The sequence below is a fragment of the Sarcophilus harrisii genome, chromosome 3, assembly GCF_902635505.1.
Source record: "Sarcophilus harrisii chromosome 3, mSarHar1.11, whole genome shotgun sequence".
In the NCBI taxonomy this organism is placed as follows: Eukaryota; Metazoa; Chordata; class Mammalia; order Dasyuromorphia; family Dasyuridae; genus Sarcophilus; species Sarcophilus harrisii.
This window is the reverse complement of record NC_045428.1, coordinates 260,707,740-260,734,722: the sequence shown is the minus strand read 5'-3', so window position 1 is coordinate 260,734,722 and position 26,983 is coordinate 260,707,740. Positions and strand designations below refer to the sequence as shown.

Here is a 26,983-nt window from a genome sequence, read left to right as displayed (position 1 = left end):
AATTACCTCTATTCTGGTATTCAAGCATTTTTTGCAACCGAATAATTTCATGTATATTTTCAATAAACTAGACATGAAAATGCCACATTCATCAAATGAATACACAATTCTGAAGTGTACTATTAAGTCAGCTTCTAAATTCAATTTACAGATGTTGAATAATCTTTTTCTCAGGATTAGCTTCTTCTAGATGCTACAGTCATATGTTGTTAGACTTAGAAAATAAGGGTCCTGTTTCCAAAATGGCAGCAAACTACTTCTATTTGATTTCTTCATGATAATGAATCAGCCAATTGATTCAGTAAACACTGAGTATGTGAATAGGATACAGGTTTTAATGTCAGGTAGACCGGAATACATATCCCTCATCAGTCACTTAGTAGTTGTGTAACTTTGAGATGGTTTCTTAATCTCTGGCACAGAGGATAGAAGACTGGACTGAGAATCAGGAAGACTCATCTTCATAAGTTCAAATTCTGCCTTAAATACTTACTAGCTACATGACCCTGGGCAAGTCACTTAAATCTGTTTGCCTCAGTTTTTTCATCTGTAAAAAAACAAACAAACAAACAAAAAAACTGGAGAAGGAAATGGAAAACCTCTTCTGTATCTTTGTCAAGAAAGCCCAATATAGGGTTACCAAAAGTCACACATGGTTGAAATGACTGAATAAAAAACAAGTTTCCTTATCTGTAAAATGAGGAGATTGTACTAGATGAACTCTTAAGGTTCCATGCACTTCTAAAGCTATAATCCTAAAGCTATAATCTAAAGCTATAACCTAACAACCCCTAAAGGGATTGTTATAGGTATTAGAGGTGGGAAAAGGAGAACAGGTAAAAAATGTTTTCCTGACTTCAAGTAGCAATATAGGAGAGAAGAATACATAGAAAAACTTAATTTCTTATATTTTAAAATAAATCTTCATGGGATCAACAGAATTGATACCTACTTTATTAATTTTAGTCTGTTCTAATACTAATGAAATCTTAAATTCTTTCATTAAATAGGGGCTGATCTAATTATTTTGGGAGAAAAAAGTAAGAAAAAATTTTAATTTTATTTATAAACTAAAAAGGTACAAAATTTTGTTAAACTTAATGGGGAACATTTTGTATTTTTATTGATGCTTTAATTTTTAATGATTTGAAACTATAGCTTGGTATTATATCCAATATATTCATCTTGAACTAGCTAACTATGGAAGTTATGGATGACAGCATTAATAATTATAAATTTATTTTCCATATCCAGGATGAAATCATCCCTTAATAAGTACTCAGCCAAAAAATATATTTAAAGTAAATCTGTTTTGAACATAAATGCAACTTGACATAGCAGTTTACTCAGAAAAGGGGTTTGGAATTAATGAAACTGTACTTTATTTTCTCTGAACATAAACAAAAAATATTATTAGCATTATTAAAATAAAGTAGTTCTACTGAGACCCTTAATATATTTTTGTGCTCACTGATGCAAAAGAAATTATGGGCAGTTTGGCAGTTTAAATCTTGAAATATGCAAAATTCATTACTTATCTAATGAGGTAGAAAGCCAATGAATTTAATGTTTTTAACTGTCACAACACTTACTGCTAGTTGCCACACATTCATATTTACTCTAAATTTTCCTAGTGATAACAGGCTATTTGGTCACACATCATTTTCTAGAGATGACAATTTTATATTCTCATTTTGTCTCATGTCACAATATTATTTTATTTGACTTCAGTCATCTAACCCATTTTCTTAAATGATGTTTTATTAATGTCTTTTATTTTTTAATACCACAATCAATATACCTTCCCTAAAGAAAACCACTAGGGAAAACTAAATAATAAAAATACTATATCTGACTACTTAATTAATGGTCCACTTTCATTATCCCTCACCCCTCTAGTGAAAGGAAAGAAGTATATTTCATCATCTGGTTTCCCAAATAAGCAGATACATTAAAAATAAACAGATGGAACTTTAAATAAGGCAGTGTAATAGTGCAGGAGTTTGCAAACTTGCCTTGAGATCACATTTTCCCTATTGTCTGGTTTTGTAAGATACTGGCCTTGGAGGTAGGAGAACCTGCATTTAAGTCTTGCCTCTGATAAATGCTGTGTGACTAGGTAGTTCTAATCTTAGTCCTCTAGACTACTGCCTAAGACTTTTATATGCAGATCAGGTGCTGACCTGAATTGGTAGAGGCAATTTCCTCATCAAGGAATGTTCTCTACAAATAAAATTACAAGTCTCATTGCTAGCCTGTGACATTACTTGAAAGGACCAAGGTTGGTTAGTTGGAATAGGGCAATCTTAGTTAACAGTGTATTATACTTGAAACACTTTCAATTTTTTTTCCAGACTAAAAATCCACTTATCTTTTCAATCTGCAAATGTAATTTTCCTTTCTTCAGGTTAATTTTGTAGTGAGATGCAGACTTATGGTTGCTTAATGAATATAGTTTGATGATGGAATTTCTAATATTTCATGAATGACAATCATCATTTTCAGTCATTCAGGTTTTGAACCTCAATATTATTTTTGACTTCTCCTTCCATCACTGTACCAAATTAGTCCTTCTATGATTACAATATTTCATCTGTTAGGGACCACCCCATCAATGCTCCACTAATTTCTAGTACAGGAAGCTATTTTACTTATTTCTGTTTTACTTATTTCATGTCTCTACATTCTCTCTATGTTGTGTCCTGCCTCTGCTCAAAAGTCTTCTTATTCCATATTGATAAAATTAAAATTTCTGAGCCTGAGATTTAGAACCCTTTATAATACAGTTCCCATTTATCTTTTCTTCTCATATATATATTCTACAGAAATTGGGTATCCATCATTTCAGTGCCTAGAAAAGGCACTTTTGGCCATAGTAGATGCTTGGTTATTGTTTGTCATATCACAGAGTCAAATAATTATTATATACACATATACACATATGTATATATGTTATATTATATATATAAATCACCTTTCTTTCATATAATAAAAATCTCTTAAATATATTTTATAGTAAATACCAAATTCTCTCTATTTCAGAAAAGAAAATAAAGTTGAAACACCTTAGGACTGAAATTAAAGATTCAATTTGATTTAAAATCCTAGTGAGCCCAACATAACATTTCCACTCTTTCTGTTACTATTTGCTTGCATTTTTGTTTTTATCTTCTCAGGTTATTTTTACCTTCTTTCTAAATCTGATATTTCCTTGCAACAACATAACTGTATAAATATGTATACATATATTGTATTTAACATATATTTTAACATATTTAATATATACTTTAACATATTTAACATGTATGGGACTACCTGCCATCTAAGGCAGGGAGATGGGAGGAAGGAGGGGAAAAGTTAGAACAGAAGTTTTTGCAAGGGTCATTGTTGAAAAATTACCCATGCATATGCTTTGTATATAAAAAGCTATAATAAAAAAATTTTAAAAAGATCAAAAAATTTAAAAAATCCTAGTGAGCCTTAGTTTTCTCATTTGTAAACTTAAAGAGTTGGAAAAGATGACCTTTAATGGTACTTTTTAGCTTCAACATTTTGACAGAATAGCTCCTAATTATCTAAAATATTTCATATATTCTGTGCTTTCCAAGGGCATATTCTCTGATTTTGTATGCAACTAATAGCAATATATTAATAGTTTCTATTCAGTTGAGTATATTGTCCATCCAAAGGATAAGAGGGAAAAAAGGCCTTTTAATTTTTCCATAGGCACCTCAAAGTCGTGCGTGACATTATTATTACTAAACATTTATAAGATTCAAGCTCTTATTATCATTGAGTCCCAAGCACTTTGTTCTCTCATATGAGTTGAGCAGAATTTGGAAGGTTTACAGAAACACATTTTCCTTTTATTGTTTAAATAATCAAGAGAAATCAATCAACTCCAAGAGTAGATGAAGATTAGGAAAATGCAATCAAATCAGACATATCCTCCAATGAAGGCCTATATTACCATGTATATGTTCATTTTATTCATATTAACTTGAACTTGTTGTATATTAAAACACATTATTCACATTTTAGGGTTGGCTGAACTCTACAAAGAAGAAGGACAATTTATAGCTTAATCATGTAAGAAATGTATTTCCTTTCTATTATTCTTCCTGGCATTTGAGATTCACTTCTGCTCTTTTCAATACATAATCTGGGACTAATGATATATCTTACTGACCCCACAATGGAATCAGACTGAAATATACTTTTTCTCCTCCTGCTCCAAATGATCTCCTTTTACTAGAAGAAGTAGCTGTAAACCAGTTGTTCTCAAACTTTTTGATATTAAATATTATATTCTTAAAACTTAGTAAGGACTCTTTTATATCCTTAAAAATTACTGAAAACTCCCAAAGAGCTTCTGTTTACATCGACTATACATATCTATATTTACTATGAGAAATGAACATTTTTAAAATAAAAAATTAACTCAAAATAATAAACATTTTTATAGTTAAACATAAATATCATATTAATGAATAATCACTTTTTTTCAAACAAAAAATAAAAAACAGTGAGAAAGTTTCATTGTTTTACATATTTCTGTAAATCTCTTTAATATCTAGTTCAAGATAGCTAGATGATCACATCTGCCTCTATATTCATTTGTTGTATATCTAGGTAAAACAGATGAAGAAAATCTAGTTTCAGATATATAATTAGAAAATGGAGAAGTATTTTAACAGGCAAATAATGTTTCAGTTTTATTATGAAATAGGTTTACCCAAGCAAAGCTCCTGAAAGTATTTTGAGATGCCTCAGGGATTTTAGGACCACTCTTTGGGAACCAATGACCTAAGTACAAGCTCATGTATATAGGCAAGTGTGAAGAGGTATGCATATTTATATACACAAATATAAATGTACATACATATATATTCATTTGTGTGTATAATATGTATATTTGCTGACACATGTATCAAAAATGACTAAACCTATGACATAGCACTTTTCCATCTTTCTAGAAACATGTTCCCTGGGAATGGTGATGATATTGATCCTTCACACCTCTGTGGTCCAGGGATTAAATTTATAGATTATATTCAGACAAACAATGCTAAAAGTAACACAATGCTTTCTCAAAATATAGTCATTTAGTGTCTTCCTCCTGCCTATTTCTTTATATCTCTTCCCTTTATATTCAGAAGTCACCAGTGATCTTGTAAGATAATTCTTCTGAATAAGGAGAATCCAGCTATAATAACAACAACAATAATAATAAATAAACATTTATATAGCACTTACTATGTGCCAAACATTGTGCTAAACACTTTAAAATTGTCATGTGGTTTGGTCCTCACAGGACTATTGGAGACAGGGACAATTATTATTCCCATTTACAGATGAGGAAATTAAGGCAAACAGAAGATATACATACACTCCACACACACATATATGTATGTGTACATGTATGTATATATCTATATATACACAAACTTAGATATGTACAGATTTTAACTTAGGTCTTCCTGATTCCAGGCTCAGAACAAACTCTGGCATAGTGAAATGATCACTGAAATGAACATCAGGAGTTGTAAGTTCTGGTCTCATATTGATTATTGATTATTTGATTATAATTTGGATATGTCTTTTATGTTATATGAATCTCAGATTCCTCTTTATAGAGAAGGAAGAAAAAAAGCTTATTTCACACGAAGCTCATATAAGATAATGGATAGGAAGGTTCTTAAAACTGCAAAGCATTTTTCAAGAATCAGGAATTATTATTTGTGAAAAATAACACTGATGCATGGGGGTAGGGCTTTTATTTTAATAAAGTTTTCATTTGAAAAATTCTATATTTTTCCTACTATGTGTTTGGATTAAAAAGCCAAATGACAAGGCAAGATTCCTGAGACTTTATAACATTCTACATATGCATTTATGGTGGTAAGGCTCCAAGAATCATTATTTATTTCCATCACTATCTTAAGCACGAAGAACTTTTTGAACTAACCTACTGATGGTCCCTTTCCCTTCCCCTTCATTTTAAATATACATACATCTTGTCTCTCCCAACATAATGAAGGCTTTTTGATTAAGGGCACAGGTTATTTCATTTGTATCATCAATACCTAGCAAAATGTATGACACACATAATAAATAATTAGATAAATGTTTATTAATTGAATGATTTTGTAAATAATTCTTAAAATGATACATTAATTTATACATTTGTGGGACCATTCATGAAAATACCTATGTCATGAACATTATTTTTTCTTTTTACATGATTTATATTCCCCAACATATCTCCATCTTCTTTTTCCCAAAAGAGCCATTCCTTATGACTAAGAATAAAAAAAAATAAAACTGGGTAAAAAAAAGAACATAAACATTCATTCAAGTAGAGACTGAGCCAGATATATAAAAATCATGTCTAGAACTGGGAGGGATTTTAGGAGTCATCTACTTGAACTTCCCCATTTTATATGAGAGGAAAATGAAACAAATTAGGTTTAAGTTAGCTATCCAACATCACATAGGTCAAAACTTCTTTAAAATAATACCTTAGTATCATTCTCCATTCTCCAAAGATGGTTCAGTTTTATAGAACATGAACAAGGACCCAGAAGTAGTCTTTATTCATTAGAAATAGATCTTCCATTTTAGTGACCATAGCAATATAAGCTCACTGAGATCAAAGGGTATTTCACCCAGGACAGGACAGCTTCTTCAACTGAATCGTTTCCTACTTACAAAAACTAAAAATAAATTTCTTATCTTTGTATTAAGGCTACATTAGTGATGATATCTAGAGAATCTTACAATGTGAAATATATTGTTCAGAACTGTACATTTCTACTTGTTTGAGTTTTATGAACTGAAATATAACTTGCTTGCCCAGTACTATAATAAGAGCATCATTTAAATTTTTTCCTTTTTTTATCCCCCATCCTAGACATGGCTAGGATTAGATGCAAACATGTATAATATATAATATATATTTCTTGTTTATAATTTCCCTGATACAGATAGCATCTTCCTTCATATATAATTATTTTAGCTATTTATAACAGTCAAAATGACTTAGTCACTCAAAGTAAAAGGAAAAGCAAGTTGTATATGATATATTTGCAATTCAATGTATAATCATATTTTTTCTCTATTTCACTATGTTATGAAAATGCTTGCTTTATTTGAGCTCAGGATAAAATAAATATGATTTTTAAAAAATGTTGCATGAGAAAAACATTTTGGAAACTAAAACACATCTTCACCTTGAACTAGAAGAAGTATAGATTTTTAGAAGGAATTTTGGCAATTAATTCTTGGAGAATGAAATAACATTGGCTAGGGAATAGTAATTCATGGTTTATATAATGTTCTCCATCATTTTATTTTTTCAACTATTCCTGTTAAATCTCCAAAATTCTTATACTGCTCTCCCCAGGCATGTGTGACCTCTTATGGATCCAGAGGAAGATTATCCTAGAAAATGACTATATCTATTACTAATGGCTAAAGAAAGTCAAGTGCACTTTACTGAAGATAAGACTTAGTGTAGCAGTTAGAGATTTATACTATTACCTGATTTTTCCATGCTTGATTTATGGAGCTATTTGGAATCACTAGTTTAAGAAATCACATCATAGAAGATTTGATATATTCTACTTTTTGATGGAGGTATAATCAACCCTACTGTTCCTTTTGCATCTGGAAAGGTACAAAGCAGTGAACCTCTGAACCATGAAAAATGGAGAGGAAAAGTCACCTTTTAAAATTTTCCCTCAATAACTTAGAGCAGGCCAGATTGAGAATCACTTTATTACAAACCTGACAAGTAGTCATCCAGCTTGTGTGTGAAGACCTTCAGTAATGGAGAACTGACATCCTTCTGAAGATGTCCATTCTATTTTAGGATTTATTTTTTCATATATAGAACCTAAATTCACTTAATTATTGCTAATTAGTTAATGGGCCTGTATAGAACAAATCTTACCTTTCTTATGACAGAGCTCTAAATTCTTGAAGATTCCCTCCAAGTCTTCAAATCACAGATCTAAACATCTCTAGTTTTTCAATTATTATGCTTATCACTGCCTACTCACGTGCTTGGCTTCCTTCAAATGCCAAATAAAATCCCATTTTCTCTAGGTAGTCTTTCCTAGTCTCTCTTAATTCTAATGCTTTCTTTCTGTAAATTATTTTTTATTTTTGTTTATTGTTGTTTCAAATTATGTGCCCAACAATTTGAGAAGAACTAAAGAAAGTGTGGTATGACAATATAATAAAATATTCTTTAGTAAGGAGCCAGGAGTGTAAAAAAAAAGTGAAAAATAAGAAAATTTATATAAACAGGTATATATTGAAGGAACAAATAACAACATATACAATGACTACAATAATGTAAATGGTGACAACATTAAAATGAAAAAGCTCAAGCAAAGTATGATGGTCAATCCAAATTATTAATTCTAATATTCTTTCTATCAACAAATAGAAAAATTTTTATTAAAATATATGGCAATTATCATATTTGTCAATTTTACTTAACTCTTTTTGGTTGGACATGTAGTATGGAAGCAATATTTATTGGGAATTACTTTATGCATCAAAACAAAATATGTCAATATAATTTTAAAAATTGTAACAAAAATGCTGTGGAAAGGATAGAAATGTTATTAGCTTTATGACCAGGAAATTAATGTATCTGTATAGCAGATGACTAAAAAAGAATGTGTGGAAGAATCTTTATAGTATATAATTTTTGTTATTGTGACAATTGGGGTTAAGTGACTTGCCCAGGGTCACCCCGCTAGGAAGTGTTAAGTGTCTGAGACTATATTTGAACTCAGGTCCTCCTGACTTCAGGGCTGGTGCTCTAGCCACTGTGCCACCTAGCTGCCCCAACAGCTGATTTGAGAAATCTCTATTCACTGCAACATTTAATTTAATTTTAAAATTAATTATGTCTTAACATTTTCCAAGGCTTTTGCCTCATGGAAATATGCCCCCTACTGATTTTTAAAGATAATAGCTAGCATTTATATCATATTAATATTTGCATAATTCTTTACATAATGTTAATTCATTTGAACTTGTGAGATAGATGTTATTATTGTCTGTTTTACAAGTGAGTTACAAAATTCACTTTACAAAAGTGAGACACAGAGCATTTAAATGACTTGTATGGAATAGTAAATACTCACACAAATAGTAAATGTTTAGGAAAAACTGAACTCAAGTTTTCTGATTCTAAACTTTATGTTCAACCAGCTGCTTTCAGATAATGCTATATAGATGAAATTTGTAAAATATCACACTCTTGGAATAACCAAGATTGTGGGTAAATCAAGATAAAAGGAGATGCATATAGTAAGTATAAAGAAGCAGTTGCATGTTAACAGTGATGAAATGTGAACAGAAAGATATGCAACAAAGTGATAAGAGCATTATAGATTCAGAATTGGGAAGGTCATTAATTTAATTCTTTCATTTTATATGTATATACACTAGAAAAGAGATGGACCTCACTAGTTATGAAATAAAACTAAGAGACAGACAGGTCTTGTGCTAAACTGCTATCTCTTCAGTGTTAAGAGACAGAGGAAGGTCCACAGAGTGCCAGATGGATGTCTTGTAGAAGTCACACATAAGAAAAAGGTGTTTATGGGTTGTGAGTGATAATCTTGGAAGAAATACTCACAGTCCTGAGGCCAAATATCCAAAGAAAGATTGATGCATTTTTTGAAGCCATGAGGTAAGCAGCAAGAAGTGATATCCTCCTTTATAAATACAGTCAGAAAAACACAATAAAGTCTTGCAAATCTTTACTGTTAATTCTTTTAAAAGCCATCAGATGGGGCTCCTACTCTTTGAGAAAAATGTTTATGTCTCTTTCTCTCTGCAGCCCTGTCTCATTTGTCCCTTTCTGTCTCTCTTCTTCATTACCCATTCTTTTACTCCTGACTATCCATCAGGTGAAATTGAACTATTTCCTAATTTTATTTTATTTATATGCTTAATGGAATTTCATGTTCTCTTCTTAATGAAAAAAGAGACAGAGAAAAAACAAATATATATGCATATATATGCACACATAACACATATAGTATTGTGATATATAATATTGTTATGACAATATATACATATGCAATATTATACACATACATATACATACATATATATTATTTTAATTTAAATTCTATCTTTCTATGTATGTGTATAATTATATGCATGTTTACATTTGGGTTGTATTATATAATTATATGTATATTTATATTTGGGTTAGGACTTAGTGAATAATACAATTTATAAGCCTAGTGAAATTTTCATGACAAGTACACAATGCATAATAAACTTCAATATTTTTAGAAAATAATAAGAGGAAGACCTGTAATCAGAGCAGATGCTTAGTGAGGTTTGTTTTAAAGAAAGCACTGATTTGACTGTCTTTTTAAGAGCAGAAACTTGATTTATATAATAACAACAATAATCCCTTAAAATTACATGGGATTTTATTTATAAACAGGTAAAAGTACCACTACATATATTATCTCTTTTACAATATTACAGTGATTCAAGGAGCAGGACTTATGATTATACTCGTTTTACATATACAGATGCAAAAGATCTTCTATTAAAATATTCCTCTGATGTATCCTTGTGATATAGTAGAATCACTCTGGGCTCTTAAAGGTTTGGCAAATATAGCAAAATCCTACCTACATAGAAAGCTTCTTAGTACATGCAACAATGCTTTTACCTGCTTTCTGTGGCACATTTGTCATCTGAGCAGTGGCTTATGGATGGAGAGGCTCAGCGCCAGAGTTCTGGCCAACAATGTAGCCACAATGTCAACAGCCAAGTACAACTTTACAAAGCTTACATGAAAACTAGATTTATTACAAGAGAAATGAACATGCATGTGAAACCCAAAGAGTTCATAATCCTTCAGAAGTTTACATATTTATGATAGTACCACAAAGAAGGAAGAAAAAACAGAAATTTCCACCTTAAAAGGACATGGTATGGAAGGGGGAAAGCTGTAGTAAAGGTAGGAAAAAGGCAAAGCTCCTCCTGAAGGGGAGGATGCATGTGATGATAAAAACCACATTTTTTTTCCCTTGGGAACTACTAGACCATGAAGGTAGGATGCTTTACTTATCAACAAGGGTCCCAGCTACTCTGTAAATTTCTTAGCAAATTGTCTGGTACCTGTCTTGTCTCTCAAGAAAACACAGGGTGCCCAGCTTGGGATGCAAATAACATATTATGTTAGTTTAGGGTGGATTTCATCTTTGATATGCAAGGTCTTCTGCATATTCTAGATCCATTGTTTCTGCAAAATATGGCAACTCCAAAAGACAAAGTTAGGAAACCCCTTAACTTTCCTTAGCAACAACTAAGAAACATCACCTATCAAAGAAGGAGATGATGGAAATTTCCATCGATGGAGTGAACCCAATAGATTGTCATTAATCCAATTAAATTTTACATTTTTGAGTCCCTAATTATACATTTTTTCCCATTTTGGGGAGCAGAAAAACTTATGTAAATTCAATCCTATTTAAAACAAAACTTATTTTTTAAAATATACTATATACAGAATACTATTATTAAATGCTAAAGGACACAAAGCTAAAAAAAATTGATGATGATGATGATGATGATAACAAAACAGCAGTTAGCACTTATAGAGGGCTTTCTGGTTTGCAAACCACATTGTAATTACCGTCTCATTTGATTCTCACAACAATCCTGGGAAATAGGTGCATCCACTTTATAGATGAGGAAGCAGGCAAAGATAATGTTAATCTGTGTTGTTTTAAGTCAATATGCAGCCTTCAAATATCTACTTACTACTTGAACTTGACATCACTACACCATCTAATGAGCCTTTCTGGCTTTTAATTTGCATAGGGCTTTGATGTCTTATAGTTCTAAGAAGTTTGATTTAACAATTATAGAAGGATGAAGAGAAAAGAGAATTTCATTTTAGACCCACTGAGTTTTAGGTAAAACTGAAATATTTACACAGAAATCTCTCTACTGCACAACAAAAATATGGAGAAATTTGTACCACATATAAAGATTTTGTAGTCATCATTAGCATGTTAATTATTCATATTTATGTAATATTTTAAAGTTGCAAGAGCACTTTTCTGTGTCTTGATGCTATGATTATTAATGAATGGATGAGGAAACTGAGGCTCAGTGAGTAAATTTCTTGCTCATAGGCACACAGCTACAAAATGTTCAAAATAGAGCCCAAACATGTTTCTATCTTCAGGTTGTGTTCTTTGTACCATATCTTGACAGTTGCAGGCATGAGTAAATGAGACCTTCAAAGGAGAGGGGAAAAGAGCAGGATTGAAAGCTGAATCTTACGGAAATGCTAAGGAGAAGGTGAGATTTGGAATTAGAGAAGAATAAGGAAAAAAGGAAGTAGAAAAGCAAAATAACCAGGATCACTGACAGATGAGCTATTTGGTGCCTACACTGGGAACTGTCTTTATGGGATCTGTAAATTAATGCAAAAACATTAAATTAAAGGTGTACAGTGTACAGTTAATTACAGAGTATCTGTTGGCACACACTATGTACTATACAGGATAGTGTTGTTGCCCTTGTTTTCCTGGCAAATACAAATCTTAAGAACTGTTTTTAGTGATAAAAGGCCAACTGCAAGTAATATCCTTAGGGAATCCTTAGGGAATGTATATAGTTGAATGCAATTCTAAAATAAGAAACGCTCTTTAGTAAGCAAGAGATGTGATAAAACTATTTGGAATCATCTCATTAGGAAAAGTTTTTTTTAATTAAATTGTAAAAAAAAAAACAAACATGGCTTACTTTAAATTTCAGCGTGAAAAAATTATACATGTGTGTATGTATTTGGCAGAAGAAAACAATGAATTGATGTAGTTGCTTTAAAATTGGGAGTTAATGCATATCTTCAGATTAAAAAAATTACAAGGCCAAATATTTTCTCTTTCTTAGGGACTGGTCCTAGAAAACCCAGAATTTGGTCAGAAAAAAAGGGACCAATAATAAGACATTAAAGGAAATATAAGTAATGCCTTTATGAAGTATGAATTAATTATATTCTTAAATGAATCTGAAAAGAAGGATAAAGAACAATAGGCTATGTTTCAGGATAACCTTTAATAGTTAGTTCAGTGAGCTAATGAGACACACAGCAGCTCCTAAGGGGACAGAAGGTTGCTGGAGTTAGAGAGCAGAAAGTAGCTCTTAGTAGAACTGGGGAAATGGAAGCCCAGGGAGAGGCAACCACCTTTAAGGGGACAAATCTATGAAAGTAAGTCTGTTTCAGCACATTCACAGGTGTGTTGGATCAGAAACTGAGACACTAAACCCTGTTTACTCTCTCCCCAACCTCATAGAAGGATCCTAAAACAATAATCCTTTATCTCCTATTATGCTTGAGTTCTTTCTTGGTAGCCTGAAGACATTTTCTCTAGGCTCAGGAAGAAAGTCTTTTTAACTTTCTTTCTTTTAAATGTTTGCTTTGTCTTCATAGAGAAGTATGTGCGTGTATGTGTGGACATAAATTTATTGAGAAGACATTGGGAGGAAGAAACTGAGGGGGAAAACATCCCTCTAGAAAAGAGTCACATTGATAAATCTAACACTTTCACAGAAAGACTATCTCTGCCTGGAAGATCAGAGCTAACAAAAAGATTAAAAGAATTACAGATCTCCTTCCCAGAGTGGAGGAGCATCATAAAACTCACAGGTAATATTCCTTGTAGCTGTAGGGTGAAGAGCAAATAGAAATGATTCAACAATCTTAGTTATTACCAATCACTATTACAATTCTCATATATCATGCTTTATTTTATAAATGGAGATTTTTTTTTTCTCCTTGAAGTATGGCCAATTCGGGATCCTCCATCTATTACAACTAGTAAACTTTTATTTTCTTTTTGGTTCAGTGTCCACATAAACTTCAGAGAGATCTGATTTCAAATATTTTTAATGCCAAGTTTATTCTTCTGAGCTATGCTTTTTTTTGTTAATTCATTATTTTACATCACAAAGACAAGAGCTGTCATCCATTTTTGCTTCTTCCAGAGCAACTTATACATTTTAGGAAACCAGAAAAGTTTATGGGAGCAAACTTAATTCAACATAGATATTCTAATGTTTCTATTTCTGCCAATAATTTCTTAAATACTTGAACTCTTAGCTATAAACTTGCAATACTGGTAAGAAAATTACGTTGGTGGTAAGCTTTGTATAGGCCGGGAAGTCTTATCTAAACTTAGCATCTCTTTCCTAGCAGTTAAGGGGTCACTCTACACAAAGTTAGCATTCAATATATGAGGGACTATTGAATGAATTATAAGATTTAAAATAGGGAAATGTGTATGGGAATCATAAAATTGATGTCCAGATTAGTGATACCTTGAAATTGATCCTAAAAGTTAAGTTCTCACATAAAAATTATTTTACATTTTATGCCTGATCTAGTGCTGAACTCCTATGTGCCTATCTTTCCCCCCACCAACCATCTGCTTTTATCACTTAATTTTACACAGAGTTCTCACATTAAAGCTATAATGAAAGAGAGACAAACAGAAGGGGGAGAAGGGGGAGAGAGGGATGGAGAGACAGACAGACAAAAAGAGAGAAAGAGAGGGGCAGACAGATAGACAGACAGAGACAGAGAGAAGAAGAGCTGGGGAGGGGGGGGAAGAGGGAGAGAGGAAGAGAGGGAATGAGAATAAGATTCAGTACACTCAGAAGAAATTAGGGCTTTATATTTACAGCACCCTGCATAATGTTTTGCAAAAGTCAGTGCTTAATGAATATTGGGTACAATGGACTAGTTTCAATTAGGGATTCCAAGACAAAATGTCAAGAAAAACCTCTTCACTTTTGTTAATTGTGAAATAAACAGAGGTGATAGTTATGCCTAAACATAGCATAATAAGTAATATTTTAAAGTAATATGCAAAAATGTGATCTCAGCTTCTTTTGTACCTTTACTGCTTCAGGTATAAAAGCCTTGAGTCCAATATTACAATTCCTTTGAGATAGGAGCTGAAAAGAGTGATTAAGTTTTCTGAAACAAACTCAATAACTGGTTAGGCAGAGGAAACACAAGGCAGCAATTTAAAAAAATCAGCCACTGCAAAGAATTCAATACTTATCATTCGACCTCACTTAAAATAGAATTCACTCTCTAACTAACCAAGCTGATCACAACTAGGTTATATTCAAATAAACAACCTGGACAAGACAATGAAAATCACGAAGGTCCACAGATAGAGTGAAACATATTCATTCGAAGCTGACCAGTCAGAGAAATTTTCCCAAGGGTATTACAAGTGCACAGGGATTTCTTTATTCGATTTCCTCTAGATAGAATTTAATTACTATGTATGGATTTTCCCAGATGTACAAAGTTATAAATCATGATTTACCTGGGAGGAAAAAATATTTTAATATAAGATTCCATACATATTAAACAAGTTTTACTTTATCTGAGTCCTTCCTAAATATTTCATTTCGGCAATTTCACAGAGATAATGAAGCAGGGGAAAACCTTCAAATAAGGGGATTCATTTTTATGAGTTGCTATTTTATTTCTGTCCCTTTCGAAGGGAAGACTAAACCTATACAAAGAAAATTCTATTTAAAACACTATTGGAATTTTATGAGTATTGAATTTCCTTTCCATTTCAAAGATTTCAAATGGAGAGATATACCATAGTGCCAAAGGACTGCAAATGACATTGTTTAGATAAACATGTCCTGTCATAAAAGTCTCAATACCATTCTTAAAGGCCCAAATCACATCTCTGAGGTAGCATTCAAGCTTGGGTTCTTAATAAGCAAATGACATATCGTAATAGACACTTGCTTTCAAGAAAATGATTTTTTGGGGGGTGATTTGGATTAGAATCTTTCCATTAAGTCAGAAACATTCATAAAGGCAAATCTTAAAAGGCACAGGAACAAGTAAGCAGAACAATTTAAATCACTAGGCATTAGCAGCAAGATGCAAACATACTCAGGTCACTCAATTTTTTGTTATACTATGTGAAATGTGAGGAAAAAACCATTAATGCTCTATGAAAAAAAATGGCAGAATAAAATAGAAAATATTTAGAGATTGTTGATTGAAGACTTTATAGTGAATAACTAGCTATCCTTTTGTGAAAAAGAAATACTCAAAATAAATTTTCATTTGTGGAATAAGATGTAAGATTTCTATGTGCTACATCCAAATCTGCATTTTAAAAATACCATTTTTAGATTTTTCCTAGATATGATCCACAGATGATTCACAAGTGGGATAGTTATACAGTCCCTTAGTAGTTATGCAACCCATTAGGAGGTAGTGTCTTTGGAAGTTCAGTCACTATTTAAGGCCATTGCAGTTTAGAAGTCACTAAAGTACTGCTAATGCAAATTAAACAGCAGTTGACATGTGAAATTATTTCATGTAAGGCAGAGGTATTCCATATTGTAGTCCATAATACTTCCAAGTGCAGCCTGAACCAGATTAAAATGTGATTAGGAAATATTTTGCAACGATGAATAAAAATACAATAGCACACGGTTTTCTAAGTCAATGTGTCCTGTTTTAATCTGAGTCTGACTTCACTGATTTAAAATATGGAATCAAGAATCATACATACCAGTTATGCAATGCTTTTTTTTTTTAAATTGAGCATTAAGATGGGAAGCAAGGGAATACATTACTAGATTTTTCTGTATAATGGTAGTCTTGCTTAGCTCTTTATAGGCATGACCTTTCAGCAAGTAAATCATTTATAACTGAGTGTCTATTTAACTATAATATAGAGCCTTCCTCCCTAAAAAACAGCATGTATCAATGTTTAATTGCTTAGCCAATCATAAGAATTTAAATTCAAAAGTACTAGCTGATGACCAACTGCTACTGATAAGACAGTAATTACAAGAGCTCTGATAGTTCAAGCAACTTCCAAACCAATGGTCCTGTTATCAGTTTATCCCCTAAAACCATCATCCTAAGAAGCACCCCCAGAGCAAAAGGATCTAGTAACTGCTTCTACAGGTGCTGTATCCCCAACAACCAATGCTACTAAAGAGGCAGAAAAGAAAGTTCTTGGCACCAAAATTCTTAGTGCTGTTAAATGGTGCAACTTGTCAACTATCATATGGTGTCAATGAAAATGACATTAAAGCAGATGTATTACCATCTGTTTTGTTGCTACACCCTCAGGACCACTAAAACTTTCCATTCTGTTTGGAGTTGATGCCACTTATCTAGGTTATCTTTCCATTAGAATGTGAGATTCTTGATGTCAGAGACTATCCCCACTTTTTGTATGCTTTCTCATTATTTAGTACAGTAAGTGCTTAATAAATGTTTTGTCATTCATTTAGTTAAAGCCTCTCCCGAAGTAATTCCCTCTGATTATATTAGATATTTTAAAGTTTCTTTGATGGAAGTAGGAATGAGCTAATAATGTTTACAAAAGAGTTTAATTTATGTCTAGAAAATAATAGTTTAATCACTAATTATAGCATTATGGTCACAATATGTGAAAGAAAATTGAAAAAAAAAACCTATGAAGATTCATTTTGTATAAACACAAAATTCTGCCTTGGATGATCAGAGTGATCTATAAATGATTCTAGACTTGGAATCATTCTCATATGCCAATGTCTTTTCCCAAATCAGAAACAAATGCAGAGAGAGCTAAAGTTGTTCTTTCTTGACACCTTTTTGAATCAGCAAGCATTTTAATCAGTAAATTCCAAACCAAAAACGGAAAAGAAAAAGAAAGATGACTAATCACAGATTATAACACATCCTAAATGGCTAACTTGAAATGAAGAAAGGATTTGAAACATGGTTTGTATCTGCATTTTTATATGAAGTATAGTAGGATTTCATTATAGCGTGGCTTTTATTTGAGAGATTCTGTTTTATCCTCAGTCAAACTTTACTATAGAAAAAGGACTGTATAGAATAAAAGTACAGTGTCATAGCACTTACTAGAAGGTCAGTATTAATATTGTGGCCTAATCACATTTATAAAGGGATGTGTGTGTGTGTGTGTGTGTGTGTGTGTGTAAATATATATGTGTGTAGTGAGAAATTCAGGAATAGATGTCCAGCAGGCAGCTGGAGAAATGAAAAGAGAACTCAAGTGAGAGGCTTGAGCTAGATATTTAGATTTTAGATTTAGATTTAATAACCCTAGAAATTAGATGAGATAATATTAGGAGAAATTAAATTTAGAGAAGACTTCATATGGAGACATGGGGAACTTCCATGCTTAGGGAACAGATATTGTTAATAATTTAATAAAGAACATTGAGAAGAAATAGTCAGAACAAGAACTAAGAGAAATTCAAAGGACAATAGTATCCAAGAGAGTGGTCAACAGTATTGAAAGCAGTTTACATGTTACAGTAGCGAAGAATGAGAAAAGGCCTTAAGACTTAGATCTGTATCTAAGATCTAGGAAAGCAATGTCAATAAAATGATGGTACTGGAAGCCATATGGCAAAGGACTGAAGAGTAATTGGGGTGAGGGACAATCATGGTCTTCTCCCAAAATGGAGAGACTTGCCATGGACTGAGATGCCTTCCAAAAGCAAATGAAAAGGACAATATTTTAGTATACCAGTGCTAAAATTCTACTCATATAATAAAAATCTCCAAACATATCTCCTCCCTATGACCACTAGGGCCAGGTAAGCAAGCAAAATAAATCTCTATCCTCCAGGAGTATATATCCCAACTAAAGAGACAACATGTAGACAACTATGTGTATACAAGATATATTCAGGGTAAGATGGAAGGTGACTTCATCAAGAAGGCCCTAGTAGGTAGGGAGACCTAAAGAGGTATCTTATAAAAGCTGAATGTGAAGTGCCAGAAAATACAGGTTATAGGAGACAGTCAAGGCAAAGGTAAGGAAAAAGGAAACAGAATATCATGTTTGAGGAACTTCAAGGAGATGAGGGTCTCTGGATCATAGAGTGTATGGAAGACAGTTATGTTTGAGAGAACTAGAAAAGAAGATGGAATCAGTCTATTAAGAGCTTTAAATGTCAAATGGAAGACATTATTCATATTCAGTCTAGAAGGAAATATGGAACTACTGTACTTTATTAGATTGGACAGTGGGGAGCAGACATGGCCAACCCTAAGATTTAGAAAAATCTCCTCAGTACCTGAATAAAGCATGGACAGAGCAAGAAAACTATTTCCAAGGGTTTTGTGACTTGCCAAGTGAGTAGTGATGAGAGCATGCACTGAGATAGTGCATCTATCTATAGTAGAGAGAGGGGGGAGCTCGTGAAGACAGAATGGTGATATTTGGTAATGGATGGTTTCTGTAGGGTGAGTGAAAAGTTGAAGAAGACTTTGGAATCTGGCTGTCAGGATGGCAGTTTCCTTGACAGTAATTGGGAAATTCAAAGGAAACGTAATTAAACTGTATTTGATTCTCAAGTTCTCTGTATAAATTCTGAGAAACTTTCCCTGTATTCCATGTGACAAGTTCTAACAACCCCTTTATGTCTTTAATCCCATTCTTTCCTATTTCCTTCTGGAACTTGTTGCATCTATCATTCCTTCTCTCTTTATAATCTGAAGTCTCTCCGTTTTAGGAAACAAATATGATTGCCTTGTGGATTTCCCTTAACACTTCTGCTGTGAGTGTACTACTGCTTATCTAATCTGCACTATTAATTTCTGAAAAGATACCTTGGGTTCTATATTACATTAGACTATTCTACATTTCTGCAATTTTCTTTGGGTGTTTTGTATACCGGAATAGGAATTATTGGGAAAATAGCATTTATATGGAGAGACTGGAGGTCATGGTGTGAATGAGAAGTAGGTTTAGGAGAAATGAGATAAAACAACCAAAGACTGTACTCAGAAAATGGAATTTCAAAATTCTCTAAATCACTATTGATCAGAGAAATGCAAATTAAGAAAATTTGAGGTACCATCACACACCTCTCATATTGGCTAATATGACAAGAAAAGATTGTTGTAAATGTTGGAGGGAATGTGGGAAAACTGGGACATTAATACATTGTTGGGGAGTTGTGAATGGATCCAACCATTCTGGAAAGCAATTTGGAACTATGTCCAAAGGACTATCAAATGTGCATATCCTTTGATTTGGCATGTTTCAATTGAGCCTGTATCCTAAAGAGATCATAAAAAGGGGGAAAAGGACCCACATGTGCAAAAATGTAGCAGCCCTTTTTGTAATGGCAAGGAACTAGAAACTGGGTGGATGCCCATCGATTAGGGAAATGAATGTTATGTAATATTATTGTTCTATAAGAAATGATCAGCAGGATGACTTCAGAGAGCCCTGGAGAGACCTACATGAACTGATGCTAAATGAAGTGAACCAAGAGAATGTTGTACACAGCAACAAGAAGATTATTTGATGATTAATTTTGATGAATGTGGATCTTTTCAACAATGAAATAATTCAGGCCAATTCTAATAGACTTTTGATGGATAAAGTCATCTGCACCCAGAAAGAGGACTATGGGAACTGAGCGGATCACAACATAGTGTTTTCACCTTTTTTGTTGTTGTTTGCATGCATATTGTTTTCTTTCTCATTTTTCCCCCTTTTTATCTGATTTTTCTTGTGCAGCATGACAATTGTGACAATATGTATAGAAGAATTGCATGTGTTTAACATATATTGGATTACTTGCCATTTAGGGGAGGGGTTTGGGGAAAGAAGTGGAGAAAAATTTGGAACACAAGGTTTTGCAAGGATGAATTTTGAAAACTACCTTTACATATATTTTGAAAATAAAAATCTATTATTTAAAATTAAAAAAGAAAATTCAATTTCAGCTTTCATTTCATAACACAATTTTAGGTGATGGTGAAATATGAGTAAAAGCTATTCCTAGAAGGGACTAATGGTGTCCCTGTGATTCTGTGAGGTAGAGATGATCAGTAAAGATAGATTTTATGGCAAATGAGAGGTTGATGAACTTAGAGATCTGGGTATTTCGTAGGTTATCAACAAGTAATTGAACACTAAATGGGAAAGTTATTACTATAAACATGTAAGAAGAGAGGAGAGCACTTGGTTATTCATAGATAAAAGGAACAAGGATGTGCCAATAAAGATAGAATGGATCCCAAAAGAGTTAAAATTGGCTAAGCAATTGTGGTAAAAGGAAGGTACTGGTTATGGCAGTGGGGAGAAGGGGCAACTAGGTAGTGTAGTGCTAGATTTGGAATCAGGAAGACCTGAGTTCAAATTCCACCTTGGACACATGAACTGTGTAAAATAGGGAAAATCAATTAATCCACCTTAGCCTTGGTCACCTCATCCATAAAATGGAGAAAATCTCACAGGGATTTTGAGATGAAATGAATTATATTCATGGGGCTTTACAAACCTTTCAGTGCTACATAAATACTTGCTCTAAATGTTATGTGATAAATTTTCTTTTTTGTGTAAGTATTTCATGGAGCAAAAGAGGAAAAACCAAAACCAGCCAGTCCTGTAAAGGATGAGAAAAGGTGACATATCTTCTGGAGAAATCTAGGTTTCTATGTGCACTTTAGAAAGAATGAGAGGAGAAAACGTATAGGATGAATGAAATAGAGTTTGTTAACAATGACATGGGTATGACTGTGGCTTTGGGGAATTATTTAGAGGGGAGTTTCCAGGAGAAAAAAAAAAAAATAAAAGAGTAGGACAGAGAAATGTAAGACCAAGGAGGGGTAGAAAGTAAGAATCCATTCGTTTAGTAGGAAGGAATCATCAAATATGGAGAAGCTAGCAGTTTATTTGGCTAGTAAGACTATGTACAAAAGACTAATTATAAATAAACCTAATTAGAATTAGATAATTCTGATATCCAACTAACTATAATCAATAATCAATTAAATAATTCTAATTAGAAATACTTTTAATTAGCATGTTTTTGATAGGCTGATCATTTTCATATTTTTGAAGGAAATAAAAATAAAATCAGGTCCAACACCATGATCATTATGACTATAACGCTCCAAACATTTAACCTGAGGGCAGCACAAACACCACTTACTGCGATCAGTAATAATTGTTCTGGCCTCTTGGTTGCCGGTCTTGTTTTTCAAATTCTGTGCCGCAGTAATCAGTTCTTCCAGTTGGGGGCGCCGCTGCTCCAAATCCTGTAGTGTTGCCTGGTTCAACAAACGCATAAAATTAAAAGTAGCTCTCAATACTTATCTATAATGGATAAATTGTGGTTCTATTCAATGATATTCCCGATATTTGCTGTTTTCTGTAATTCTGAGGGTTTTTCTTTTTAAGTGGATAATTGCACTCCAGGCATGAATGCATTTTGAGAGAGGCAAAGTGCTCTTTCTCTGCACATTTTTTATTTATAGGAAGTGCTGTTTTCATATATGTATATATTTAGAATATAAGAGAGAACGGGTTATTATTATAGACTTCATCGGCAGTGGTTTGTGCATAAAAATTTGATCAGAAAATGTTTTTCATTCATAGATATCTTGAGCAATTGCAAATGGAAATCTTGATTACAGATTTGCTTCTTAATATTTCAAAGCTTTGGTTGAACTGCATCACTACACTCGGGCTCATTTAAGTCAATATAAGTATTCTGAGAGTAAAAACTGTCATTCTGAATTGTGATAACTTATTTGGTAGACAGACGACTGCTTGTGCTTGTAATCTAATTCTTTGGGCAGTCTTGATGAGACTTTGAATATCAGTAATGGAAAAAAAGAAATTTTGCTTTTCCTGCTAACTACCTTCTAAGTTTTGCTTTTTAGGCTTCAGTTTCCTCATCCCTAATCTGTAGGAGTAAGATTACTCAAAATCTTGGAGCCCTTCTGCTTCTAAAATGCTATGATAATATGAAAGTGTTTATGTTTGCCTTTGATATAAATGGGCTGTGTGACTCAGGGTAAGTCATTTGCTTTTAAGTAATCTACACAATACTATAAGATGATTAGTTTGTATCATCAGATGTGACACATTGGCTGGCACATGGAAGTAGCTTAATAAATGCTTCCTGACTCTCTGATAGGGTACAGAGAAGTCATTGACTTGAATGGAGAAAGTTTCCTTACCTAAACCAATTAAATCACAAGTCCTATCCCTATACATATATAAAGATATATATGTAAATATACATACACACATATACACAATATTTATATATATGAGTGTGCTTTGTATTTATACATGTATAATGTGTGTATATACATGTGTATATATATATATATATATATATATATATATACACACACACACACACATATATATATATAAATGTATACAAAGTGCCAGATAAAGAAAGAGAAACAGACAGACAGACACACACACACACACACAGATTCCTACCAACTCTAAGTTTAGAATTCTAGTTAAGACATGAAAAGTTTCTTTAATTCTAGTTAATTCTAAGAATTAGATTCTTAAGTAATTCTAATAATTCTTTAAATACTAATCATTCCAATTTTTTTATAAATGTTTCTTAAATTGCCACAGTATAAAGTCTTTGAAAAACTTAATAAATACATATTTGCTGTAGGTGGAAACTTTTGCTTTGATTCTTTAAATATTTTAAAATAAATTTGTTTTGATATATTCTGCTTTTATTACCAATATTTTCTGACTCTGATCTACCTTTTCATTTATAATAAGAATGTTTCAGTAAAATTAAATAAGAGAAATATCTGACACAATACTCAATGTTCCATCTATGCAAAGAAATGGGAGAAGGTAACTTCTTGTATCTACTCTTTGGGAACAAATTTGGTCATTTTGCAATATTTGGTTTCCATTGATTTTATATATATATATATATATGTATATATATATATTAATAATATAATATATAAAAATAAACAATATTATTATCATTTTAATTTACATTTTTCTGGCCGTGTATAATGGTTTCTTTGTTTTTTTTCCTTCTGATTACTTCTCTAGGAATCAGGTTGTCTTCCCATCTTTTCCCCATAATATTCATAATTTAATAATATTAGAATACATTCGTGCACAAAACCCAACAACTTATCTAACTATTTCATATTCTATGGGCATTTAGTTTTTTTCTAGATATTTGCTATTACAAAAAATGCAGCTGGAACTATTTTCATGTATATGGAATACATCTTTTTCTCCTCTGTGTTTGTCTGTCTCTATAGAGATATTGTCCGATTCAAATATTTTCTTTTTTGATATTTGTGTGTATATATATACAATGTTATATATGTATAAAAATAAAAATACTGAGTGACACACACATACAAATATGATCACATTTGATTCTCACAGTAACCTCAAAGGGCAAGTGCTATCATTATCATCTAAATTTTACATTGAAGAAACTGTAGTAAACAAGTTAAATGACTTCCTAAGGTCACAAAGCTAAGATTGGAGGCAATATTTGAACTCAGATCTTCCTGACTCCAGGTTTCTAGATGTTAAGGCAGCTAGATGTTTAGATGGCCTGGAAGATAGCTAACAGGGTGTGGCTTCAGGAAGACCTGAATTCACATACAATCTAAGAAATTAGCTTTGTGTCCCTGGGCAAGTTATTTATAACTTGGTTTCAGTTCCCTTAACTGTGAAGTTGTGATAATAAGATTTACTTCTCAGAGCTGTTGTGAGAATCAAATGAGACACTATTTGTAAAACGTTCTTAGCACAGACTCTGGCATAGGGTATAAGCTATAGAAATATACTTAACTACCTCCCTTCAGTGGAATTTCTTGGTTAAAGAGGTACTTTTAGTAATTTTCTTCACATAATTACAAGTAGTTTTCCAGCAACCAAAAATTGGACCAATAATTCATAACTATTTCAACAATGCATTAGTGTGCCTATACATGTCCTTCAGTACTGCTGGTCACCAAATTTTAATATTCTTGCCGATTGGTTTGTTATGAGATAAAACTTGAGAATTGTTTGCTTGATTTTCCTCATATTAGTGATTGAAGCACTCTTAATTAGTTTTTCCTTGCCAACAGTATAATTATAAATATAAAATCATATTTCTTCAGATTCAGGAGCATCTTAAGGGTTTTTTTAACTGCTTTTAAAATGTCAATTTTAAAATGTCAAATGTTAGTATCTTCTTTATTTAGTGAAACTTTGTTTTAAAAATATTTCCTTCATATTTTTGAGGAATAACAATGACATTGTCACCGTGGAATTTTCTCTATATAATCATTGATTAAAAAATCACTGTCACTTGAACTTTTTGACAATGGAAGGACAATATCTGGCATGAATTTCTTCACAAAATGTGCGGATTGATTTGAGATATGAAAAAAAAATCTTCCCATGTGGTAATCTTGGGGGGTGGGGTTCTAAAATGTAAAACCTTGCTATTTTAATAGGGTGTATAGTGGGAAAATGATAGATAGCAAGTTTATGAAGTGACCTATTTTCTCCTTACTAATTTTACAAGATTTTTTTTCCCTCTAAAAGGTCACATTTTTTACCCTGCTAAGAATCAGTGGGGAGTTTGACTTCAGAATTCAGGTTCAATAGCTTTTGGACAGAAATATTAAAACAATAGAAAGAAGTGATCCAAATACTATACATTTTATTTGAGAGTTTATTCCCTTAGAGTATTGAAAAACTGGTGGGTAACAAATTTTCCACATTTGTAGACAGTGATTGTTCAAAAGAAAAATCCAATTTTCAGGTTTCTAACTTTTATGGTTTCTTTATACAAAGGGGTGTTTGAAATATGGAACAAATTGCCAGACAGCAATTGAAGTAAGTAGCATAAGTCAGTTGGAGAGAATTGAAAATATTCTATAATAGAAGATATTTAGTCATAGATAGATTTTTAAGAGATAAACATTTTCTTCGAGTAGAATGATAAGATTAGTCATCTATGACATACTCAACTAAACATGTGCTTTAGAATTCTATATTTGTAGAAGTTTTAATACATTCAGTCTTTTTTTTCAGACAGCAATTGCCCAGAAATTTCTGATAAAGTCATCTTTATTCTATAGATTTAAGTAAGCATTTTGAGTAGCACAAGGCCAAACTATATGGTTTCTGTATTTTTAAGGGAAAATGAAAAAAATAAGCCAGTTTCTAAATCCTTTGATGTTTTAAGAATTCAGCTTATAGCTATCAAGTTTGAAAAACTGGGTTATTCTTGCATATTCTCTTTATATAGATAAATTGTATAATTTAAAATATTCTAATACTTTAGGGTTTCTTTTTTCTTTAGGAATTCAAAGTTCAATAAAGAAGTATGTTTTAGAAGTGACTTGATCAACTACAATCAGAACCTTAATCGATGCTAAATTAAAACTGACCACAATGAATAGTTTTATCGCAGAAATTAGCAAGCATGTCAGTTTAGACTTAAAACAGTCCATTTTTCTCTCTAATGAACAAATAGCTCTTAGGGTATTGTGAAACTTGTTCTCTAGTTGGATGATTCTCTAATTCTGCTGACAGATACATGCTATGTAAGCACCTGAGAAGACTATTAATAGCATTCTTTGAAGCAAGTTCCTTAAAAATTTTAGAAAATGAAACACTGTATAATTTAAAACACTAGGAGTTCTTATAGCATTTATTTTGTTATATTTTACCTCTCTATGAATGGACTGATCAGGTATCCAAGTCTTTACATAAAAGAAAAAAATAAAAATTCCTCTTATAGCTAATGAATTTAGCAAAACCAAACCAATATATTGAATGGCTTATCTGAGTTTAAAGAATTTCATGTACAAAATTCTTCTTCTTAGAAGATAAAGAGGAGGATATGAATGTGATGTTCATTTATTTTATTTCAATTTCAAACTAAAAAGACCACAAAGATAAAATCCTAGATAATATTCTTTTTACTTTTACAAGACAATTCCTTGAATGTCACAGAAGGCATTTACCTGTTATGTTGCCTTACATTTTGCCAGTGAATGTACCAATGATTTATTCTTAGGTCAATCACTCAAGTGTGAAGGGAGACACACTTGAATTTAAAAGACCCTGTGATTCCC

General features: G+C 32.2%; 1 protein-coding gene across 10 annotated transcripts in view; it reads right to left on the bottom strand.

Annotated features, from left to right (window-relative positions):
* Positions 1 to 26,983, bottom strand: part of DMD (dystrophin) — a 2,285,006-nt gene that overhangs the window by 601,960 nt on the left and 1,656,063 nt on the right. For all 10 annotated transcript variants that reach the window (XM_031963631.1, XM_031963630.1, XM_031963635.1 and 7 more), the window contains one exon: positions 22,039 to 22,156. In XM_031963631.1, the coding sequence (XP_031819491.1) occupies positions 22,039 to 22,156 (118 nt within the window). The remainder of the gene's footprint in view (positions 1 to 22,038; positions 22,157 to 26,983) is intronic.